Source organism: Caloenas nicobarica, chromosome Z, assembly GCF_036013445.1.
Source record: "Caloenas nicobarica isolate bCalNic1 chromosome Z, bCalNic1.hap1, whole genome shotgun sequence".
NCBI classification, from domain to species: Eukaryota; Metazoa; Chordata; class Aves; order Columbiformes; family Columbidae; genus Caloenas; species Caloenas nicobarica.
In genome coordinates this window covers 66,541,891-66,564,852 of record NC_088284.1, presented here as the reverse complement: position 1 = coordinate 66,564,852, position 22,962 = coordinate 66,541,891, and the positions used below count along the sequence as shown (strand labels likewise).

At 40.2% G+C, this 22,962-nt stretch overlaps 1 protein-coding gene across 3 annotated transcripts in view; it reads right to left on the bottom strand.

The window, feature by feature from the left end:
• The window catches only part of ADAMTSL1 (ADAMTS like 1), a 444,801-nt gene that overhangs the window by 174,808 nt on the left and 247,031 nt on the right, over positions 1-22,962 (bottom strand). The window contains exon 1 of one of the 3 annotated variants that reach the window (XM_065655437.1): positions 15,444-15,552. The exons of the other annotated variants lie outside the window; for them this stretch is intronic. Coding sequence (XP_065511509.1) covers positions 15,444-15,500 — 57 coding nt within the window. The 5' untranslated portion in view covers positions 15,501-15,552. Of the gene's footprint in view, positions 1-15,443; positions 15,553-22,962 lie in introns of those variants that run through there. 3 annotated transcript variants of the gene reach the window in all.

The following is a 22,962-nucleotide window of genomic DNA, read 5'->3' as shown; positions in this document are numbered from 1 at the left end:
AATTAGTGGTAAGTAAATGAAAGTTGATCCAGTTTAACCTGCTTAAGTAAGCTCAGACTGTATACCAAATCGGCAAACTTCTATGGAGATACTATTCAAAGGAAAAGAGATTTGCAGGACACCTGTATAGCTATTTCCTCTTCTTCCCCTCTCTTCCCCTTACTGCTTTTATCAAGGCACAGTGCAAACCTGATCACAGAATCACAGAATGGTTGTGGTTGGAAGGGACCTCTGGAGATCATCCAGTCCAACCCACCTGCTAAAGCAGGTTCACCAGAGCAGATCACACAGGAATGTGTCCAGGTGGGTTTTGAATGTCTCCAGAGGAGGAGACTCCACAACCTCTTTGGACAACCTGTCCCAGTGCTCTGGCACCCTCAAAGAAGTTTCTCCTCATATTCAGATGGAACCTCCTGTGCTTCAGTCTGTGCCCATTGCCCCTCGTCCTGTTGTTGGGCACCACTGAATGGACTCTGGTCCCATCCTCTTGACACCCATCCTGGAGATATTTATAAGCATTGATAAGATCCTCTCTCAGCTTCTCTCCTCCAGGCTGAACAGACCCAGCCCCCTCAGTCTCTCCTCATAAGAAAGATGATCTTGAATAATAAGTCCGTCTGTTTGGGCAAAACAGTATAAAAAAGAAAGGATTTTCCTCTTTACAAATGCACCAAACATGGTTATTTCTTCTGAAAGAACTCAGTTAGTGGCAAGTGTCAGGTGCAGGGCCAGCACATAGCATCACTCCAGACTGTCCAGCCAGCTGCAGCTCCCCAGCATCTCACAATGGACTCCTGCTGCATTCCTCATGCTGCTACTCATGGAGCCGTCAAGGACATTAGTGCTCCTTTTTTGAACCAGAGCATTCATTTTAAAAGGCAAGTGCACAAATGCCACTTAAATAGAGTTGAGTCTATTTGGCCTTCTGACACTAAGGCAGCCAACTCTTTTGAAGGACCTTTAGGATCTCGTCCAAAGCATGCTCAGGTCAAACAAAAACTCCATTAAATTAAAGGGGTTCAGGAGGAGAACATTAAAAGATAGACTGAAAAGAGGACACAAAGCAATTCATAAAGTTTCTTTTTAATCAAATAAATAGTGTGAATGGAAGCTAAACCAATCAGGCAGAAGGCAAATCTACTGAAGTACCTCCACTCTGACCTTGCTGCCCTATCTTAGCCCTATGACAAGTGGAGGTTGCCAGCTATGTCAAATAAAATGATTATTCTGTGGTGTGGCCAAACTCCACTTTCAATTTGCTTCGTAGTGTGCAGTTTGTAATGGCAGTTTAGACATATGTAATACTTTCTTCTGCAGAACAGTTTTTGGAAGATAGTTTAGATGGGTAATGGAGTCAGTTTTGTGTTGTTGTAATATCTAGTATGATGTAATTTTGTTTTAGATCTACTGATGGAAAAAAGAAGGTGAATTAATTTAGTCTGTAAGAGATTATACTGCATTTGCCTCATAATAATTTTTATACTCTTAGTTTATCTTACCTTTATTAAAATGCAAAAGGATTTAATTTCAACACAATAATTGCAAGGGTAAATGTAAAAACTGAAGATAAGAGATCAGATGCAGACTATGGCCAGTCCTCACAGCTGCAGAAGATCAGACATGCAACAGTTTTACAGATGTGATCCATCCTCTAGATACAATCTCATTAACATTGACACATACAATAATAGGAGTGACGTGCCAATTTACTGAGGTTATTTCAGCTGACTTCTTTCTGCAGGGCACTTTTTATAAAATGAAAATATGTGCTTGCACTTTTTTGTCTGCTAAAAAGAAAATGTGTGTCCATGATTTTCATTTACAAAGAAACAAATATCTTCAAACTGCAAATAGGTGCTTTTCCTGATCACTCACGACTGCTTAAAAGCTCAAATACATAGTGAAACAGGCTTCTGAGGTAAAGTCAGGTATACCAGGTACTGTTACCTCATTACAAATTATAAGCATCAGCACAGGTAGACATTGTAAAGGTCTGAAGTTTTCTGAAAGAAATTGCACTCCCACCCAGAGCAGAACCATGTGCCTGCTATTTGCATTTCAAGATTTGTTATAAGACCTATGTATTCCCAGAAAGCATGTGATCTCAAGCTGGAACAGGCTCCAAGTTTTCTTTTAACAAGTGGAATAAACATAATTCATTTCAACTCCATCCATGTTTAATATTAAAGAAAGCAGAGTGGTTTTCCCTCCTGTGAACTACACAGATAGGATTGAGTGTGAAATTCTCGCAAAACCATTTTAAATCTGAAGAAGACTGTCTGTTGTAGGTCTATTGCAGCTTTAAAGGATAATACCATTACTAGCTATGGATTCACTGTTTAGCACAGACTTTTCAAAAGTAGCTTATGCCACTAATTAATATTTTCTACCCACTTTCAACTAAGTAAAATAAACTGAAGAATCTACATTAATACTCCTAATAATAATAATAATACTCATATATTCTAATAATAGTCCTGATAACAGTCAAGAACATTGCTGTGTTTTGAAACACAAGAACTCCTACAGTACCCCTCAAAGCCCTTAAGTTCCTACCACAAAGAGTAAACAAACAAACAAACAAAAAATAGAAAAAAGAAAAATGGAGAAAAAAAGCAGAGGGAGGTACATTCCTTTAAAGATGCAAGGAGTAATGCTGCCACCACCTAAAGCTTCCTTTCGGTAACACTTCCCTCTTAGAAAAAGTCTTCTATCTCTGTCAGAAGTAACCCAGGTTGGTGCTTCTCCAAACACCACCGTATCCCAAACAAGCAAAATGCACACAGTCATCAAGGCCCATTACACCCTGCTGGTAGAGTCAGAAGAGTGTCCTCTTCCATCCATTCTACGTGGATTTCAGCCTGAGCTTCCAAGGAAACGCCCACTGTTTTGTCCACACAAAACTAACCATGTCCTGACATCTACAGCATTAATGGCAGAAACATCATCTGCAAGCAACTGATTATCAATGACCTACATAAAACAACTAAGTCTTCCAGTGCTAATCAAAATCATCTCTTTCTTTATTTCTCATTACCCTAATACACACTTAACCTGAGGGTGATCATGCAGCTACCACCCAACACAGTAGCTCCAGAGGAAACATGCATGAGGACTCCCAAAGAGTTCTCAAATGAGAAAGGAATGCCTTGTGCTTTCAGACAAGAAAGCAAGAAGGATCACATATGCAAAATGAAATTAATGTCAGTGGATGGGGCACTCAGGTGAAGATGCTTATAAAAGAAAAAAAACAACCAAACAAACATACAAAACCAACCTATGAGCTGAACAAAGGACTTCTTATAATGTAAACAAAAATAATCCGACATAATTAAGTAAGACGAAAAGAGCTAGGTATCCAACTTTACTCTTTAAAAAAATCCAGTTTCAGTATTTAATAGTAATTTCTGATTTTGTTAAAGAGTTGTCAGGCTTTCATGTTGTATTCAGGCTATGAGCTGAATAACAGGACTTTCTTACCCTCACCACTAACACACAGTGTACAGAAATTATTTAAACTATCTGGAATAGTGTGTAAAAAACACAAGTGTCATACATCCTTACATCACAACAGCTGCCTGCCATCCAGGAGCTGCATCCCTAATGAAAGAACCATGTTTCTTCTAAGAGTATGTGAGTACACATGTTTGCGGGTGCACATAGAGAGAAACATGAAAAGTAGCAAGACCTCTGTTCATATCCTGAGACCTATAAAAGGAGTTCAGCCTTAAGAAAATAAATCTTAGTTGCATACTGGAATTTAATTTAAAATTTTGTCTAAACTGCACTATCTGTACAGAATCCAACTATTTGTCAGTGTCACACGGAGAAGAGTGTGTATAAATGCAGATCATGTTGTTTAATTACTCCTCAGTTTCCAAGGGTTCCAGTCTTCCTCCTTGTTCAGTAAAATGCTGCTAAAATAATATTTTTCAAGCAACCAGTGCATTCTCTAGATTAAACAGCAATACAGATATTGAAAAACACAGTTAACCTCTTGTTTGACTAAGGCACTGGTACAGACTTTAAGCCGCAGTTATTTCCCAGATGATATGCACTGCTGCGTTTGGTTAAGAAATTTAAATCATCTGGTTCTTATCACAACCCACTGTTTAGGGATATGATGAATTGTCAGTGACAATATGCAAGGCTCCTCTGAGGCCATTGCCTAAACTTGTCTTTTGCTACCGTGAAAACGATATGAGGGACAGAAAACCCATATTTTTCCCTATTATATGGTCTTTCTGCCCTCCTTTTTCAGATAGGTCCAAGTGCATCCCTAAATTAATTCTTGCCAAGCCATACATTCTCCCTCTTAGAGTAATCCTTGCTCATACTTTGATGTTAGTTTGTCATTGAGGTTAAATATGTACTTCACACAGTACTGAAATGTTGTCTGTACTGAAGCAGGAAGAAACTGCTCTAAGCATATATTTAGGTGTGTAACAGCAAGAGACAAGGCCAGTGACCTCGTATCTTTTTAAGAAATGTATATTTCAAAACTTGAACCAATGTAAATATGTGGTTTATAAGATTTCATTTGCAAAATGTTGTGTATCTTTGTTGCATTCCATCCAAGGTAACAGCTGGATTACAGCTCAGATGGGAAACTGCTTGGAAATCTCTGGCTTTTGAAGGCAGGCAAGGCAGGGCAAAATCACAGCCAGTTGAATTAATGTTGGTAATTACTGTCAAACAAAATGTTAACATGTAAGACATTCCTGACTAGCTGTTGAAACTTTTCATAATGATTGTCTTGGAAACAGCATAAGTAAAATATCTGACATGTCCAGTTTGCAATGCATAAAAACCACATTTAATGTGTCTAGGCATAGAGCTGCACATCATTTTAAACAGTACTGTATGACCGAAGCACATCCACTCTTCCAGAATAACTGTACCATACTGAAGAAGGGGCTTATTAAATTAAGGCATATCCTTATGAGGAACCCTGGAAGCACTAGGGTTCTCCATGACAATAGTTGCCCTCCAGGTCCAAGCAGATACTTGCCCATTTCATGCACCTCATGAAAGCAGGTCACCAAGCCAACCTTAGCAATACAGCCAAGGACTTCATGGGAATGAATACTGACTTATTTTCTTTTCCCAAGGGGTTTGCCTCAGGGTCAGGATGGATAAACACTGTTTAGCTGTTGCAGTAGGTAGCTTGTGTTCCCATTATCCTGACTACTACATCCCACATAAAGATGAAGAGAGGACTTCAGCCACCAGACCTACCATCCAGATGCCCTCCAGAAAGACCATACAAGCCAGAAAAACCTGCCTACCTGGCAGACATTCTTACCAAAGTAATTGTAGTTCTGCTATCACAGAAGTTAAAAGAAAACGAAGAGAGAAAATGTGCTTGTTCCCAAGCTGCCAGAGCTGTTTGCTGCACCTGAGATGCTCAGCAACCACAGGTGCAATGGCTCCCATGATTAAGTGCATGCTGTTCCGTACAGCCAAATCAAAAGGATGCCTATAGGGCTGTTCAAACTATTGCTAAAACACTGTTTTCTCTGTCAAACAACCTAGAAAGAAAAGTAGCTGCAATGACCAAATGTTTTAAGATGCAAGTGGTTATACCTTGTACACTGGCTCCTCTGCTCCCTGGAGGGCAGCAGCTCCCTCCTGCCTGTTATCAGGCTGCGAGGGGAACAGTACCAGCCCACTCATCCCAGACTTCCACAGGCTTGGAAGTTAACTGAGGAATTTTTACCTCCTTTGCACTTGCAAGACCAGGCAAAAGGCCTTCGAGGGCATCAAGAGAGTATTTGCTATGGAAAACCCCTGGCACAGGAAGCCCTTGATCTGAGCGACTCCACGCCCCATAGAAAGCGCTGGCACAGAGGCACACACGTTTGAGGGTATATACTGTATTTTGGGTAATTATTTTATGCTCAGACTTTGCAACTACAGCTAAAGAGGCCAGGATTTAGTTTTTTCATTTCAGCATCTTAAAAAGGAATTTTTAAAAAAAGTCCAAATCTCCTTTGCGGTAGCCTTTAATTTACTCTTTCTTCAGGATCAAAGTCATCCATCACTTAAAAGAAACAGGAAGACACCTTGATGAGAAGGAGAAAAGAGGAAATGTCACTGAAATCTTGCAGTTTTTCAATACTTATTCTGCTCCCGTGATCACAGACAAAAGGAAGAGCAATGTGTGGAATTTTTCTCTTTATTCTGAAGGAATACACCTGATACACATACAGCTAGCTCTGTCCCCAGGGACACAGTAAAATTTTGCTGTGGTAGTCCTTTTCAGTGCTGCATTCCTGTTTGTCTTTGTCTTAACAGAATAGTCATGCAAGGCTGGCGTATTGCTATGGGAACAGAAAAAGGGGAATAATGGCATCTTTTCCTTTTGCACAGGAAAGCAAAGGTTCATTGAGTGGGAAATAACCCCTCCTCCCCTCCTAGTCATATATGACCTGATATGGTTATTGCACAAGTAATAAGGATGAAGTATCATACTGAACTCTGTCACCCTGAAAACAGAATGGCTGCAGTCTCAGTGTTGTACACATTTGCACCATCTGACAGCCATTAGCTCCATACATCAAGTGCTCCCTGAAGGATAAAAACATTGCCAGTGTTGTCCCCATAGTCCCATGGGATTCTTCTTGCCCTGAAGCAAGTCATACAGCTGTATATACACAATCTCTTAAAACTTGTAATAGGCAGTACATGGCTTCAAGTCTGCAACAAAACAGGGAAGAAATGGTAAACAGCCATCTCAGGACTTTCAGAGCTAAAAAGCCATTCCAAACCTGGACTACAAGTTGTATCCCAGGAGAAATGTGCCAAACATGAGATCATTTCTTCTCCTAAAAGGGCAGCAGCCAGGCAGGGGGAGGTTGCTGGCAGAGGATGGTGCTGACACCATATCACTTCAACACGTTGCACACTGTGCTCCCTATAACATTTTATAGCAGCGCCTTATAAAACTCAGATAAGTCCTACCTCTCACTCCACTTCTACCCATATGAAAATATACACCAGGAGCGCAATGTGAATACAAGAGCTCTCTTCCTTGCTCTCACAGATCCAAGTTACAACACCCTGGTGTACTTAAATCCTGCCATGCTGGTGTAAACACCAGGCATGGGTGATCCACTGCAGAGCAGGTCCAAGCTGGCTCAGCCTCAGACTTGTCGCCTGATTGACTCAGAAGCGTTTTCAAGGCTAGGACTGGTTCGGTGAAATCACTTTCCAAAATTCAAAACCCACCCAACAGCACGGGTTCAAAAGTGCATCTTGCACTCTAGGACTTGGGGTTTGCCTTCCATGTAGCAGGCAGGGAAAGAGCCCACAGAGGCACACAGAAAGGAAAAGAGGGAAAAGTAAAATTGTTATCTATGACGAGGTCTATTGCATGCCAAGTGTTTCCTAAGTGGTGAGAAATGAGAGCTGTGTGTGTGCTGGCTGGGCTGTGTTCACAGGCTTCAGGAAAAAATGGCCAACATGTGGCTGACACTCCCAGCTCCACAGGTGAACCACCATCTCCCCTCAAAGAGGCAGGATAATACACTGGAGAAGTGTATATTAGCCATTTTGCCTTGTTTTAGCAAACTGACCTTAAGCGTCAGATATTTGTCCAGCCCAACTCTGTACACGTCACAACGTTCAACAGTGCATCTTATATGCATCAAACCTCACATGGGCTAGAGTTAGCAACTCTAGTTCTGAGAGTCTGAACTAGAAGACCTCGTCACATCAGCATAGACTTTAGCGGGTTTGCCCACCCTAGAATGGTTCAACCTCCCTTGAGCAGGTCAGGGCATTAAGACAAGGTGCAACAGAACGTGGCACTCCCTGGAAGGAGACATTTCAGAGAAGGGAGGAGAGCTTTCCAAACATTTCTGTAATTTCAGATAAACATCCACAATTATGAGGTTTATTCAAAATAAATGAAGCCTCCTATTCCTCTGATGATTTGCCATCTCCCTCAGTTACTTCATGGAGCTATGTATGTTTTTAACAACAAGGGGCCATATAAAGGGTTGAAACATTAAGCCTTGGTGGAGGCAGGAAAACTGAAAGGGAAATTTTTATGTAAAAAGCAAGGGGGGAGAGAGAGAAAGAGAAGGAGAAAGGAGGGAAGGAAGAGGAGGGAAGGAAGAGGAGGGAAGGAAGAGGAGGGAAGGAAGAGGAGGGAAGGAAGAGGAGGGAAGGAAAAGATGGTCCCATGTCATAAAAACAAACAAAAAAAAAAAGGCAGGAAAAAAGTGCTCACGGGACCCTTAGGATTAACTATAAACCTCACAATTTATCTAATGTATTGATTATCTCCTTGATCACTAAGTAATTGATCTCAAAATAATGAATATCTTTCTTTAAAGGAAAATACACTCAATTGTTGACAGTCTGCAGTGCCAAACTGGAGGAGTTTTACAAGAGTACCAGACTTTATTTTCATGACTTTATATTGAATTACAAAGATAGAAGGACCTAAACACCATCAGGATGTCGGCTGCTGCTACTCTCATTCTGCCCTCTAATACTGATGAATAATCATGATGAAAATATTTATGTTTCCAGTGATATCACCAAAGAAAAGACACATCCACATTTTGGAGCAGTATGCTGCATAGAAAGAGTACGCATGCCCCACTATGCCAGTCTTCACGTCTGGTAAGATGTGATAATGCACTCCCATTTGCCCTGGTACTCACCGGTGCTGATGGGTGGCTAAGCCCACCAGAGAATGACAAGAATGCTAAAATTTGGATTAGCAAAGCAGAGTCTTACAGTTCAAGCTGTGGCAGTTCAAGTTTGTAGTTTCAGAGATTTCTATTGAATTACTTCCCTCTCCCCTTCAGCTAAATCAGATTTTTTATCTTTAAAATGTGGCCCTGGCTAGACCTTGAAGGAACTTGTTGGTGATACCACAGTAACTTGAAAATCCCCCACTCTCTTTTTTAAAAGTTACAGGAACTATGAAAATGTCATATCCAAAACACATTTACAATCATAATCCATGCACGTACCAAAATGAAAAAATAAAAGACAGCCCTGGGCTTGTTAAAGGCAGTTATATTAGGCCTCAAAACCAACTGCTTTTAACAGTCCAGGCTGAAAGAAATACAGGGATTTAAATAAGTCAGTAAGTAAGTAAATAAATAACCTACCAATCTGATGCCAGCATCAGAACAGTAGGACACCTTATTGCTTCCTTTATTCCTTTTCATTTCTGGGTCTGTTGATATAGTGCAGAAACTGAACAATACACTAGCAAACTTCAAAGAGGGACTGAGATTTTATCCAACAAATCTAGAAGGGGAAATCTGACACCCCTACAGTAAATTCATGTGGAAACAAAATGAGTTATACTTATTTTATGGGATAGTTTGAATTTATTATAAGTTGCTTATAATTTCCTGTCTCATTTCTTAGGCACTCATGGAATTTATTTCAGGATGTCTTACGTTATCACACACCCCCTTCCCTCCACCCTGACACCCTCTCTGCTGAACTTGCTCTACAAGAAGTCCCCAAAAGACAGAAATTTCAAGGCAACCTCTAAAGGGTTGAAGCTTTAGGAGAAATTCCATAAAGGCAGTGAAGATGAAAATGGAAACAATGTGAAAATGAATGTACTGTAGAATCAGTGAACATACCATTTATTTCTCTATACAACTAGAAGGAATGCTCCTATAAGCGGTGTCCAAATAATTCACAGGTGGCAAAACTATTAAGATTTCTACATATGCTTGCCTTGGAAGCAGATTAAATCTCACAAGTACACATTCCCTCTCCCAGTCACCTGTGTATATTGCCTTCCAATTTCACCACAACTTTAGCTACTCTTACAAGAAATTTGAAAAGCTTGGTTCTGGCAGAAAACAAACCAACAAACAAACAAAACCCCACCTCATATGTAAAATGAAATTCTAGTCAAGGTACTTAAAGAGGTAAAAAAGGAAAAAAAGCTGGAAATGCACCCAGAGTTAGTATTCTTTGATATCTGAGTATCATCTTGCTGTCAGTGAAGCAGAGAGAAAGTCCTGGCCTACAGGGATCTTCGATGTCCGCACTCAGATTCAGGCCATATCAAACCTGCAACAGCTGAAGATAACATAAATTGGCTACTCGAAGGTTTAACAAGAAAATATTAATGACCAATGCTGTTTGGAGGTGTTTTAATTGCTCCCGTGCATGACAGCTAAATACCACGTGTAAAAGCTCAACATAAAAAGAGTTATTAAATGAAAAGACTTTAGTACAAATTCTAAGCATGCACAATTCAATATGGCTCTACTGCAATTAATAGAGGCAAATCAGTTAATATAGAAGAGAAGCTTGCTCTCAAATTTCATCTAATACTATGCTTATGAACCAACACATTTATATTAACACATTAGTATTCTGAGAATAGTATTTGCCACTTCCAAAGAGAAGGGCAAAACTTTAAAGGCTAATGACCGGACCTGATTGTGGCAGGGCCTTCAACAGAGAGAGACAAGATACTGCATACAATTATCTTGAAAAACAAATGAAACATTTGAGAATGGCATCTTTAAAACCATGATAACAACCTTTAAATCATTCTAGTATCTATAATCCCTAATAGACAATCCTCTCTCTTTGTCTCTTTTGCATAAAGAACAATTCTGATTGATTAAAAAAATAGGTCTGAACATGTACAGTGAATCTTAGCATGCATGATAGTGAATCTTGGACCTGTGATGAAAGGTAAACATTCCCTAATATAGAAGGACATCAAAATGATCAGATTGCACTAAGAATTGACTCTTATTTTCCTGTGTTCAACACAACATAGGGTTAAGGACCTAGAGAAGATTTTCCATCACTCCATTAAAAGTTTATCTATTGCAAACCTCCCCCATTTTCCCTGACCATACTTTTAAGCGCTAGGAGACGTTGTGAGACCTTGAATATCCAAAGCTGGTCAGCCATCTGTTAAGACAAGCCTACTGTCCATCTGCTGATATGAAAAGATGGCAAAACCAAGAGCAAAAGTTAGCCATTCCTGTACATTAGTTAGGAAGAAATTGTGGTTCCTACAAGAGTATAATATTCTGATGGAATTCAACATTTCATGACAGCTTTTGATTAGTTGCTGTCCACCACACGAGGGGTTTCTTTCATAACTCTATATGACTTGGGCTGGAACAAGTGACTTCCTTCTTTTTCTGCTCCCCATCCTGATACCACGGAATCTGGTGGTCAATGTATTTTCACTGTTTTTTCACTATCTTTTGCTTTTGGATTTTTTTCTATAAGGATAATTTTATTATTCTGCTTTCCTTCATCATATGAGAGAACACATGCTTCTGTGGCAACAGACTGCAATTTCCCTTTTTTTTCAATGTAATTGTTGCCCATATGCTCTGAATTTCCTAGAAGTTTAAGAAAATAGCTACAAAAAGCAACAGAAAAATCAGTGCCATCTGAAGATTTGAGAAGACAACACTGTAACAGAAGCAATGAGGATATATTGGATGGCTAAAAACAACAGTTATAATGGATACAGTTTTTGTTTGCTTCAGTCAAAATGCAGTCATGCAGAGACTGACGGCCCTCTCCTAAAGAACTGTTGTATGGGCATGTGGACCACTGGTGCTTTACATTAAGTCGTGAAACTTCTGAGCATACGAGTTTGCCCAGCTGAGAGATCCGTGACTACAGGTGACCATATTCCAATCTTCAGACTCTCCACAGAGTTCAGTTTCACAGTTTCTTGTATTATTCTTTGCCAGATCATTGAATCTAGCAAAAGTCATTTAAAAAAATGTTTACTGACACTGGTGAAGCAGACCAGCAGTTCAGCAGCCTACATTACATACTGACACCCATGCACTGAAGTCCAAATGAAAAAATTCCCTCACACAACCTCAATTCAGTTCATGCATGCATTTGCACTTAGTAGAAAAAGATGAATTATATACTTAAAACAATCTGAAGGAAGAGGTCAATAAAGTAAGTCCAAACACAAAATTCTAGAGTAATGTAGGAAAAAAGTGATGAGTACACATACATAGGAGCATCCTTATGTTCACATAGGAAATTGTATTGGTTTTGTAGACATGAGACATTCAGAGTACAGGAGCACTGTGCACAAACCACAATGGTGAGAAATTTTGCACTCCTTTGCAGGAATAAATCTTAGCTTTTTATAACTGTACTCCATATTTCAGCGCATTCTTACCCGACTCCTGTGGTCAAATGCCAGTCTGTACATACACATGACTACGCATGAAAATATATGTGTGCACTTTGGACCCTGTAGTAGAAAAATCCCTCTCTGTACAGCTACAATTGTAGAAACAGAGCATACAACGGTAGGTAGACCTATCTACACATGAAAGGAAAAACCGTCAAGCTTTGCACATTCAGATGTAAACAAGAAACATTATATTCATTTCACTGGCTAATTGTGCTTGTGGTCATCCAAGACAGACCCAGTTAGATAATAGGGAAATGTAATGCCAAAGAGTCTGGAAGGAATGGACTATTGTATTTGACTATTTTCCATGTACAAATTAGCACAGCAAAAGAAAGAAATCCTGAAGAAAAACACATGTACTTTATTACAATTCCTAGCGTTACTTTTGTAAGTGCCACAACAGCAACAAAGAAAGCTAAAAAAAGCTGCTGAAAAGATGCAAACAACAAATGCAAATGTGATTAAATGCCCTTCTGACATGAAGTGATTGACTTCAAGTTCAGATGAACACATGTCAATGGCTGGTTATGGTTTTGGCTGGTTATGGTTTTGGCTGCATTTCCTTTGAGTTAGACAACTGTGATTTGCTTGTATTTGGCTTCTATATTTAAACCAATAGAAAAGGAAATCTTCAGAACAGAATGACTGCTTTTCTTTGTTTCTCTTAAAAGTGGTGTGCTGATTTTGCATGCAAAAGTTCACAGAGCAATGAGTAAACATCTCCAAATATCTGGTCTTAGCCTGAGAAGAGAGAAACTGTCTTTTCAAGTTACTTTCAGTCTGATATTACTTTTTCAAGACAGGCGTCTAGTGCTGTGGCTCAGATTCCCGTAAGTATCTTTAAAAGTAACTAAATCTATTTATGCCAGGGAAACTGTATGTCTGAGCATGAAGGAAGTTCTAGGGCAGTTAACACATAAACTAGTGACCCCGTCTACTTACTCAAGCACCATTCAACTGAAAGTTAATACCATTTCTTCTGAAGAGGGTTAAGAATCCTGACGGAGTAGTGAGCTACACTCACTGCTACAGCACTCCAGGCAGTTTGCCCTGAATTAGACTATATCTACTGACTAATGAGGAGAAGAGGAGAGGTTATTGCTGACACTGGCTGTGGGTATGTCCATCCCCTCAGCAATACGTGCGCATGGGCTGTGCATCTGTCTGGGCTATGCAACCTCCTTACTGAGGCAAGGATGCTGAACAAAGATTTTAGATGCTACTTTGCTCTACAATGTCTCACTGAAAATATGGGAACATGTGATAAATTACTGTAAAACTAATCCTGTAAGCATTTACTACTTAGCTTTAGTGCTTACATCTGTGAACTTCTGCTGATGTTACTAGAGTGCTACATGACTAGAGGCAGCCAATGTTCATTGTGGGCAAGACAGGGATTTTGCAGAGATACAAGGTGAAACACATACATCCACATGCTGATTTCATAGTTTCAAACTCATTCCACCTACTTGACTAAATCCTAATACCTACAAGGCTAATAGCCAGGCCACAGGCTCCACAGATCCAATGCCTCTTTTTTTTTTCTCAAAAATATCAATGAGCTTTCTACCACGCCCTGTGTGAACCCATGCTGCAATAAACTACAGTAGTAATATGTATATTAAAGTATCCTACAACTTATCTCTATTCAAGCTGTAAGTCAATTCTTGCTTGTTTACCTAGTCTCCTGCTAAAATCAACTGAGAGATTTTCCTGAGTATAGATGGAGCAAAAGAATGGCCTGATTCAAAAAAGGAAAGTTAAGCTTGCTTCACATCACTATTCTTAAGGCACAAAGAGATTTGGTGAGAGGTGGGGGGAAAAATCTCCTGAGGCCGAGTAAGTCATACAAACTTGTATAGTATGGAATATAATGCATAATAGTTGGCAGCAGAATGCGCTATTTATTTTCATGAATTAGGGACTGAGAACTTAATTCACAAGCAGCAGAGTGAAGTACAAATGTTATGAGTATGAGCTTAACATGGGGCCAAATCCTACAGTCCTTACATAGTCTTCTTGAGTCATATCTCCTGTTGATCTTCCCTAAATTAGTACTGCAGGATTGGCTCACAATATATTACAGTCATCAGGTTATAAACTCCTCAGTTTCACAAATAAAAGAGAACCTATGCTGATATTATGCCATTTTGTGTGAATTCAGTATTTTAAATGGAAAATAAACATTTAAACAAAACAATATCTTAAATCAGTCCAGATAGCACTCTTATTTCTACTGATTAATTAGTATTTTGTGATTCTATATCCAAAAAGTTTTTTTTAATCATACAATAATTTTTACTAAGCATTTCAAATAAGGTTATCCCACTGCTTAGGTCCCCATGTGGTTACTAAAAATATATTAAGACTACTTTACAATGATTAACATAGATTGTTTTATACAGATAAATAAGAAGATGCAAATTTCTATAAAGTTCATATATTTCCTTAAGATTCTTTGCTATTCAAATAACTACATTCAGTCAAATCTTTAAAAAAGTCAACATATGTATGCCAAGATGACTATGGTATCAAAAGTGTGTGTATACTAATATTCTTACTGCAGATTTTCTGATAGCAAACATGCACTTCATACTTATAAAATTAAGTATGAGTCAAAATGGAACATTTAATCTCAATCCAACAGCAGAGCTACAGCGCTCAGCTGCAGAGCATCCTATCAAAATAATCGGGGGAAGCGTGTGAGAAAATCAGATAGTAACTATCAGCTTTACAATCCTGAAGTATACCAGATATCACATATCTTCCAAAAGTTGGTATAAACTTATCTCTGTAATGAGTTACAGAAGTAATGAGAGCTCATTTCAGCTGGCTGCAGAAAAACATGTCAATATATGCTGTATCTGGTTTCTCTGCATGTGCACAACTGAAAAATCTTTTTTATCTTTTTTTTTAAGGAAGGAAGAATATTCCAGGAACATTACAGTGTGATATAGCTTGATTTAAAGAGGCGAGAAACAGCTTTTCTCCAAACCCAAAGCAGTTAAGTCACCATTCACAGTTCACTGCTCTCCAAGTTTATAAAAGTGATGCCAACGTCAACTTCTTGGTTCTACCTGCAGAAACCCACAATATCAAGGCTCCAAGCCTGCAATACTTCAGAGAGGAAAAGATTTAGACGAACTGCTCAAAACAAACTCTCTCCAGCTGCGATTTTAAAGATTAAAACCATACCCCAGATACAGCATCAGCTACAAGTGGTACGTATTCGCAGGAAAGAAACGGCATTTACCAGGAGGAAGGAAGCCAGGAGCAGGGTGCCCGCGGTTGTCCAGCGGCAGCCGTCCATGCTCGGCTCCGTGCGGGAGCGGGGGCCGGTCCGGGCGCAAGCTGCGAGGCGCTCGACTGCCTGCTGTCACATCCAGCGCTGGGGCGAACCTTCAGCCCCGCTTCTCCGCCTCCATCAGCCCCGCTCACGTTTCCCGAGCCAGGCGTGGGTGGGTGGGCGGGTTGGGGGTGAGCTGCGGGGAAGGGCTGCCCGAGCCGGCGAGCAGCCAATCCCCCCCTCCTGCCTGTCAGACGTGCAGCACAACAAAGCCAAGGGGTCTGGGGAGAGTGCAGCAGTGGAAGACAGAGGGGAGGAAGAAAGAGGGAGAGAGAGGAGGAGGAGGAGGAGAAGGTGGAGAGAGGCAGAAAGGCGCAGCTGAAGGGAGTGCTCTGCCTCCAGCTTGCCGTCCTCCAGGAGCTATGCTCCACTTGCCGTGAGCTGTTCACGCTTATTGCTAGGTCAGTAGCTCTCCTCCTGAGTGTGCATTGTTCCAGACAGGAGGGAAACTTAATCTGTGTCAATACATAACGTATGCCATAAAAGGCACCAATTGGAAAATGCTAAAATCTTCCAGGGAGAATATATGTTTTACTAAAGCCCTGTATTCTCTACAGAAAAATGCTCCCTGGAACATTTTTAAACCTTTTTTTTTTTTCAGCAATAAAGGAATCTGGCTCTGCTCTGAAATTGTAAAGCAGGACTGTTTTCAACAGGACTAAATGACAGTCTTTCTGTCACTACTTTTTTCTCTCGGGGGGAAATTTAAATCTACCCTATCCTGTGCTAGAAGGAAAGTGAGCCTATGGAAAGAAGAATTTTGCAGAGAAAGGCAAAGATCCACATACACCAGGAAAGCCAGGAACTCTGCCTTTCAAGTATTAATTTGACAGACAGGAGTTTCAAATCACTGCTCTTACTCTGTTTGGAATTTATGCCGTTTGCATGCCTATGCCCCTGCATTGCCTGAAGTCTCCAGCTCTTTTTTTTTTTTTTGTGTCTGTTTGTTTTATTTTCTGAAGCAGGAATTAAAAACTGGATCCAAGAACTCTTTCTCAATGCAGAAGGCATTCTCCCTCATGGGACTGAGCTGGACATGTCTTGCAGTCACAACTTCCTGGTGCTGTATGGCATGCTACGTCCAGATGGGCATATAGAATGCCCTGTCTTCCCTAAGCTCCTGACTGTGGTACCTCAGTAGGCTCAGACAATGAAGAGGAAAAGTAAGATACATGTGTGTTAGAGGTGGAGAACAGTTTTCTAACAATGAGCCTGAAAGGAAACTTACAAGTCAGAAGCTAGCAGAGGAAAGGGCAACTCTGCCAAGGGCACCAGGACTGAGGACAGAAAGAAAAAAGTGTAGACCATAGACCATTTAAGAGAACTGCTGATAACTAGAAATGAAAAACAGCCTCGAGGAAAAGCCAGATGAGCAGATGGAGAGTGACACAGAGTTTGCAAGAACGAAGGAACTGAGGGGAAAAAAAACGTTACAGATGTTGAGAAGTCACATAGGAGGAAAGAAGGTCTGGCTTGGCAGAACAGGAGCAGAAATATAAATGCTGAAGACATCTGAAGGCCAAAATTGAAAAGAGATAAACTAGACAGAGTTGGGCTTGGGAAATTAAGCTGAAGAGAGAAGTCTGGAACAAGAAATTAAAGTAATTAGGAGCAGTGAGAGAAACAGTTTTCAGCTTGCACTGGCCAGCGGTAGCTTGACTGAGGACACTTGGACTAGGACAGGCAAGGAAACAGATCCAGGACGACAGAAAATGCCCAGTGAGAAGGGGCTATGTTAGAAAAATGACTAGGTGGACTGAACGCAGTGGAGGTGAGAAAAGGCCTGAAATGGGTACTATGATTCCTTCTGCCACCAGTGACTCCTTTATGTGTCCAAATCCCCTCACACAGCAACTTCAGAGACCACTTCCTAGAGAAAAGGGGAGGGACGGACCACTTTGCACCGCCCTCTCACTCGGAGTGGGGAAACCACTGTAGGATGACACCATGTCAGAATTTACAACTTCTCAAATTGCCCTTGCAGACTAGGGAAACATATAAATCTACTAAAAATCTAGTGTACCTTTCATAAATAACAACACCAGAACCACCACACAGACCCCCCAAACCTTTTGCTTCACCAGCAGTGTCAACACACACCTGAGAATTGTGCAAAAGGATTTTTTCCATTGCTATCTGTTTTCTCCCATACTCTCTTCCTTTGACCCAAGAAGACCAATATCATAGGTGAAGCACTTACAGATAGCTTCTGGAATTCCTTTACACAAAATTCTGAAGGCCAAAGTTTTGCGATAAAGAGCAAGATTTACAATACCGAATAGATGAAATGGTGAGTGCTTTAATTTTAAGAATGGCACTGCTGCGATTATGATTACTTGGCTTACAACAGGTGAAACAATTGAGGGCGTTTTCATAACCTTATGTTTTTTGGTTTTTTTTCCTTTCTCATAGCCCACCTTAAACTGGAGTTGTTGCACTAACACTACAGAAACCCATTTCAGAATTGCTGATTTTTGACATTTCTTGTTCAACTTTGGAAAAGGTACGTTTTTAAGAGGAAGTTTGGAGATTCTTATTAGTACACAGGCCCCAACAAGCAACTAAATCACCTAAGCTGGAATAACTGGATTATACTTGGATTCCACATATCCTGCCATTGCTCTGCTCATGGACCCCCCATTGCAGCTGATGAGAATTCTGTGTGGAAAATGATGGCAAGAGAAGTAGTTTTTTCATAGGCTAGAATTGTATAATAATAGAATCATTTAGGTTGGAAAAGACCCTTAAGATCATTGGGTCCAACCATTAACCTAACACTGCCAAATCCATTACTAAACTGTGTCCCTAATTGCCACATCTACACATCTTTTAAACACCTCCAGGAATCGTCACTCAACCACTACCCTGGGAACGCCTGTTCCAATGCTTGACAGCCCTTCCTGTGAAGAAATTTTTCCTAATATCCAATTTAAACTACCTCTGGTGCTACTTGAGGCAGTTTCCTTTCATCCTATCACTTGTTACTTCCAAAAAGACACCAATACCCACCTTGCTACAACCTCCTTTCAGGTAGTTGTAGAGAGTCTCTCCTCAGCCTCCTTTTATCCAGGCTAAACAGCCCCAGTTCCCTCAGCTGCTCCTCACATGACTTGTTCTCTAGACCCTTCACTAGCTTTATTGCCCTCCTTTGGATGTGCTCCAGCACCTCAATGTCTTTCTTGTAGTGAGTTGAAGATGTTATAGTAATGCTACCAAATTATGTGGCCAGCAACGTTCAGACAGGTTGAAAAGGTGATTTAGCTATTAAAAGCTCTGTTTATTCAAGTTATTTGTTTAATAAGCAGCTGATCAGCAAGACATTCGTAATAGCATTTTAAGCCGTATGAAATCCACCACACCTCATGTTTAGTTGCACATTTAAAATTCAGACCATATTCTAAAATGCAGCTCGAATTCTGTTTTCACAAGAAACTCCATAATTTTTTTCATGAAACCACATGACTATCATACTTCCAACAGTTTGGCTTTCATTTTTCTGGGTATATTTAAACCTAGAACTCAAAGTGAAATTCAAGGAATGGAAACTCACATGAATCAAATCCAAAAGAAAGGTCTACTCAAATTCTTGCATACAGCTTTAATAAGGAGTCATGTCCAGTATCTGCGAATTTCCACAGTGCAGTGTTGCATCTACCTAAAGACTTATTTGAGTTATTCCTAACTGAAAAACAACAACAAAACCCGAAAAACAACAACAAGCAAACTGAAAAAGAAGTGCAGATTTACTGAACAATGACTTTAAGGGATGAAGTGTCTTGAAGTGTTCTGGAGCTGAACATCTCCATAGCCTCCTGTTCGGGTCCAGAGTTCTGTTACACTGCATATATGCATTTTGTATGGAGTTCATTTGCTTATCTTGCTGAAAGGTCATTCTGATATGGAACACTCATTTGGGGGTGGGACTATTTCTTTTTGGTTTGCATATATACTCAAAGCCTATAGTAAGACAGAAACTATGGCCTAAATAAGCTAACATTGCCTGAAAAGTGCAAAGCCTCAAGTCCTGTTTGTCTTGAAACTCTCTCCGTTATGCACCACAAATGTATGTAAGAATTCAGAGCGATAAAAGACTTCTGTCTGCAGCAGGCAATAGCTGAAACCTCAAGGAATGTGTTAGCCAATGTGGATGGTGCCTACTGTGTACAGCACTTTTTTCACCTGTAGGACATATTGTTCTCAACATGATCTTAATGCTACAGATGGAGCCCTGAGTCCTTTGAGATCATTTGCAAAATGGATACTAGAGATTGGCAGGCCTGGGATTGCATTCAGTATCACTTTCTGAGTATACCCATACAAATACATCAACTCCAAAGCCTGATATTACATCTGTAAGCTCTTCATCATTTTAGGGGAGAGTGAATGCACAAATACATGCTACGCCATGTCCTGAAAATTACTCCTTCCACTTTCTGTGCTAGTCATTAGTTTCAGTTCTCTTCACCTCTGCCAGGTGTTTAAATTAAATCGGTTTGCATCTGTTTGTAAGAAGCAGAGCTGGTTATCAGCACTGTACACCTATGGCAGATTATGTGAAATGGAAGTAGAAGCAAAGGAAGGTGCCTGAAGGAGTATTTTAAGCTCTACAGTTTTAACAATGCTTAATTCGAAAAACACAAGTGCAGGCAGAAGAAAACACTTAACAGCAATATGCTTTATAGCAGGAAAGAGTGAACTAAGCTTTGGAGCTGATCTCCCTGGGGAGAATATGTTACCGTTTTCACTCAGAAGCCACCTGTCTCTTCCTGGAGGTTGGGCCTCTTTTTTGCCATCAGGCCCGTTGCAACCAGGATTTTCATTTCTTTTTACTTTTTCAGTTAACAGTTATTCTTAGATTTTTTTTTTTTTTCTTATAAGCCTGGATTGATTTCTGGGAACCTGGAGGCTTGCACAGGTATGGAAAGTGAGTAGCAGCAGCTCTAGTGCTTTATAAGGAGCTTTAGATAGGATTTACATTTATGTGTGTGTGTGTGCCTTCAGTAGATGTGAAAGCAGCTAGAATGAAAGCTGTAAGGACTGCAATATTCTGGAGTGCCAGGTGAAGCTCACCCAGATGTACACAACCTGTGATTCCAAAAGCACTTTCCTCAAAGGTTAAGGTGCTGATGCATACAAAACCTTTCCCTAGACATCCGACTTGAGACAAAATTCAAACATACAATAGCAGGAATAATATAGCTCTGAGGAGTACGAAGATTCTCATTCACACCTAGCAGGGCAACAGAGGGACAGTTTAACAATCAGACTCATTCAGTCTTTGCCCTGTACGAGAGCCTGGCTGTCACGAGCACTGGGGTGCGATGAGGATACCCGGGAACTGGTGTGCTGTGACCCACAAGAACCTCTACATTTAATGAGACAACTCTTGAGAAGGAGATTATATGTAACACTGCATAATGCATTTCACTGAACTGGACAGAAATCAGACAGATGAGGTGGTTTCACACAAAACATTTTGATCTTTCAACTTTGAAGCTGAACAGTTGCTTTCTCTGCAGGAATTGCGGGAACAAATGGAGCGAATTCATACATGAGAACTGTTTTTTTCTAGAAATTTAACTGAACTCACTGAAGTGATGAGCTACAAAGACCTCCCCTCCTTCCCATGTTAGACCATCACCATTTACCGTATGAATTAAGATACCTGCTGTGCTTCAGTAACAGTCCTTAACCTCTGGCAGCTGAAAAATCGAAACCAAAATCTCATCTAAATGTCTAAAAGTTTATAGACTCTTGCAGTGTTTTTCACAACAATTTAACACTGTATTCACATTTTTTCATTGGAAGAGTGTGTCGATTTAGCAGATGAGCCAAACTTCTTGAACTGACATGCTTGAGATCTGAATTACAACAGCAAAATAGGGGAAATCTGCAATGGCAGATGCAAAATTGCTTCCTCCTCCTGGTTTGATGGAGAATGCCATGTAACGCAGACAAGCACATGTCCATCATTCTTCCAGCACTGTTTCTCTCTCAGGCTTATTCCTTTCCCAGGGTGCCACTTACATGCCCTTAATATCTCTCTTCAACTTTTGGACATGCTCCTTGTGGGCAGACTAAAACAGATTCCTGTTTTTAGAGTCATCCCAGTGCCTGTATGTGAGTGGGCTCACACACAACTCTGGGCCACTGACATTCGCATTCTGGAAAGTGAGCTTCTGTCTTCCAGCTGTTTTCCCTCACACAAGACTGTTTCCCCTATTGTTGCACTGCCGCATGATCCTTTTCAAGCCTACTTTCAGAAGCCTGTGCAATTTATTTACCTCCAGTCTTTCTATGCCTCTTGATTCCCAGCTAGCACCGTATCTCAGCTTGCTCTAACAGTTGTTTATATCATACGCTCTGAATGGCCCACAAAACACAGGAAATACTTTTTTACATTTTACGAACAGGGCACCGCAGGTACAGGGAGATTTACTAACTTGTCCATGATTTTACATGAAGTCACTGACAGAGCACAGAATTATACAAGATCTCTGAAGAGGCAAACTAGCTGTCTAAGCTACATGGGCTGATATGTTGGTTAGTTCCGTAAGAAATCACATTAAAGTAAACTTCCTTTAACTGTCTATGACAATAAGAAATACACTGTAAGCAGCATGTCAGTAGACTGACATTAACTGCAAAGCACTTCCATTACCTTACACAACACACCAAGATCTCACAATGAACTTGAAGTAAGAGACGTGCTATGCTGACAATTCTTGCAAATCCATAACTGGTTTCTAGTCATTACTGGGTTTTTAATTCAGAGGCCCAGCTTCAGATGTAAGATCAATATGTGAGTTTCACTTTCTAGGCGCACTGTTGGCAGAAAACAACTAGAAACCATGACCATTAAAGAAACAGATACTGACAGCAGATACAAGTGAGTTTGCATACAATTATTGGAAGTTTCATTATTCAGCTATTGCAGTTTTTTAGAGTGATTTTAGAGATATTACACAGCAAGACTTGGGGATAATGATATTGCTTTTGAATATTGCAGGAACAGAGCCTATATTTTTGTAAACCACCCCAAGTGGAAGACAGTTGGGGATTTATGAGTTATGAATTACTTTACTGAAGAAACCAAACCAAATCAAACAAAAAATCTCGCACACATTTTTACTCTTTGGATCTCTAGTTTACAAGGCTTTTGTCTTATTTTCTTTCTAAGGCAGTAGACCATAGGTAATTCTGTATAGAATTCATGAGAAAACCTAAAATTAATCAGGTGAAACTGCCAAAATATCATCAAAGAAAAAATATGCAAGTTTTAAGAATCTTACAGAGAAACTAGGCATAAAATAGGAGTAGGAGTACAGTTTGGATCAGGATTTGGAAAACCCCTAAGGTGAGGGAGGTGGGATTGGGGTTTGGCCAGTTTTCAATATTCAGCTCTGTGTCTGGATTCAGCTTTCCA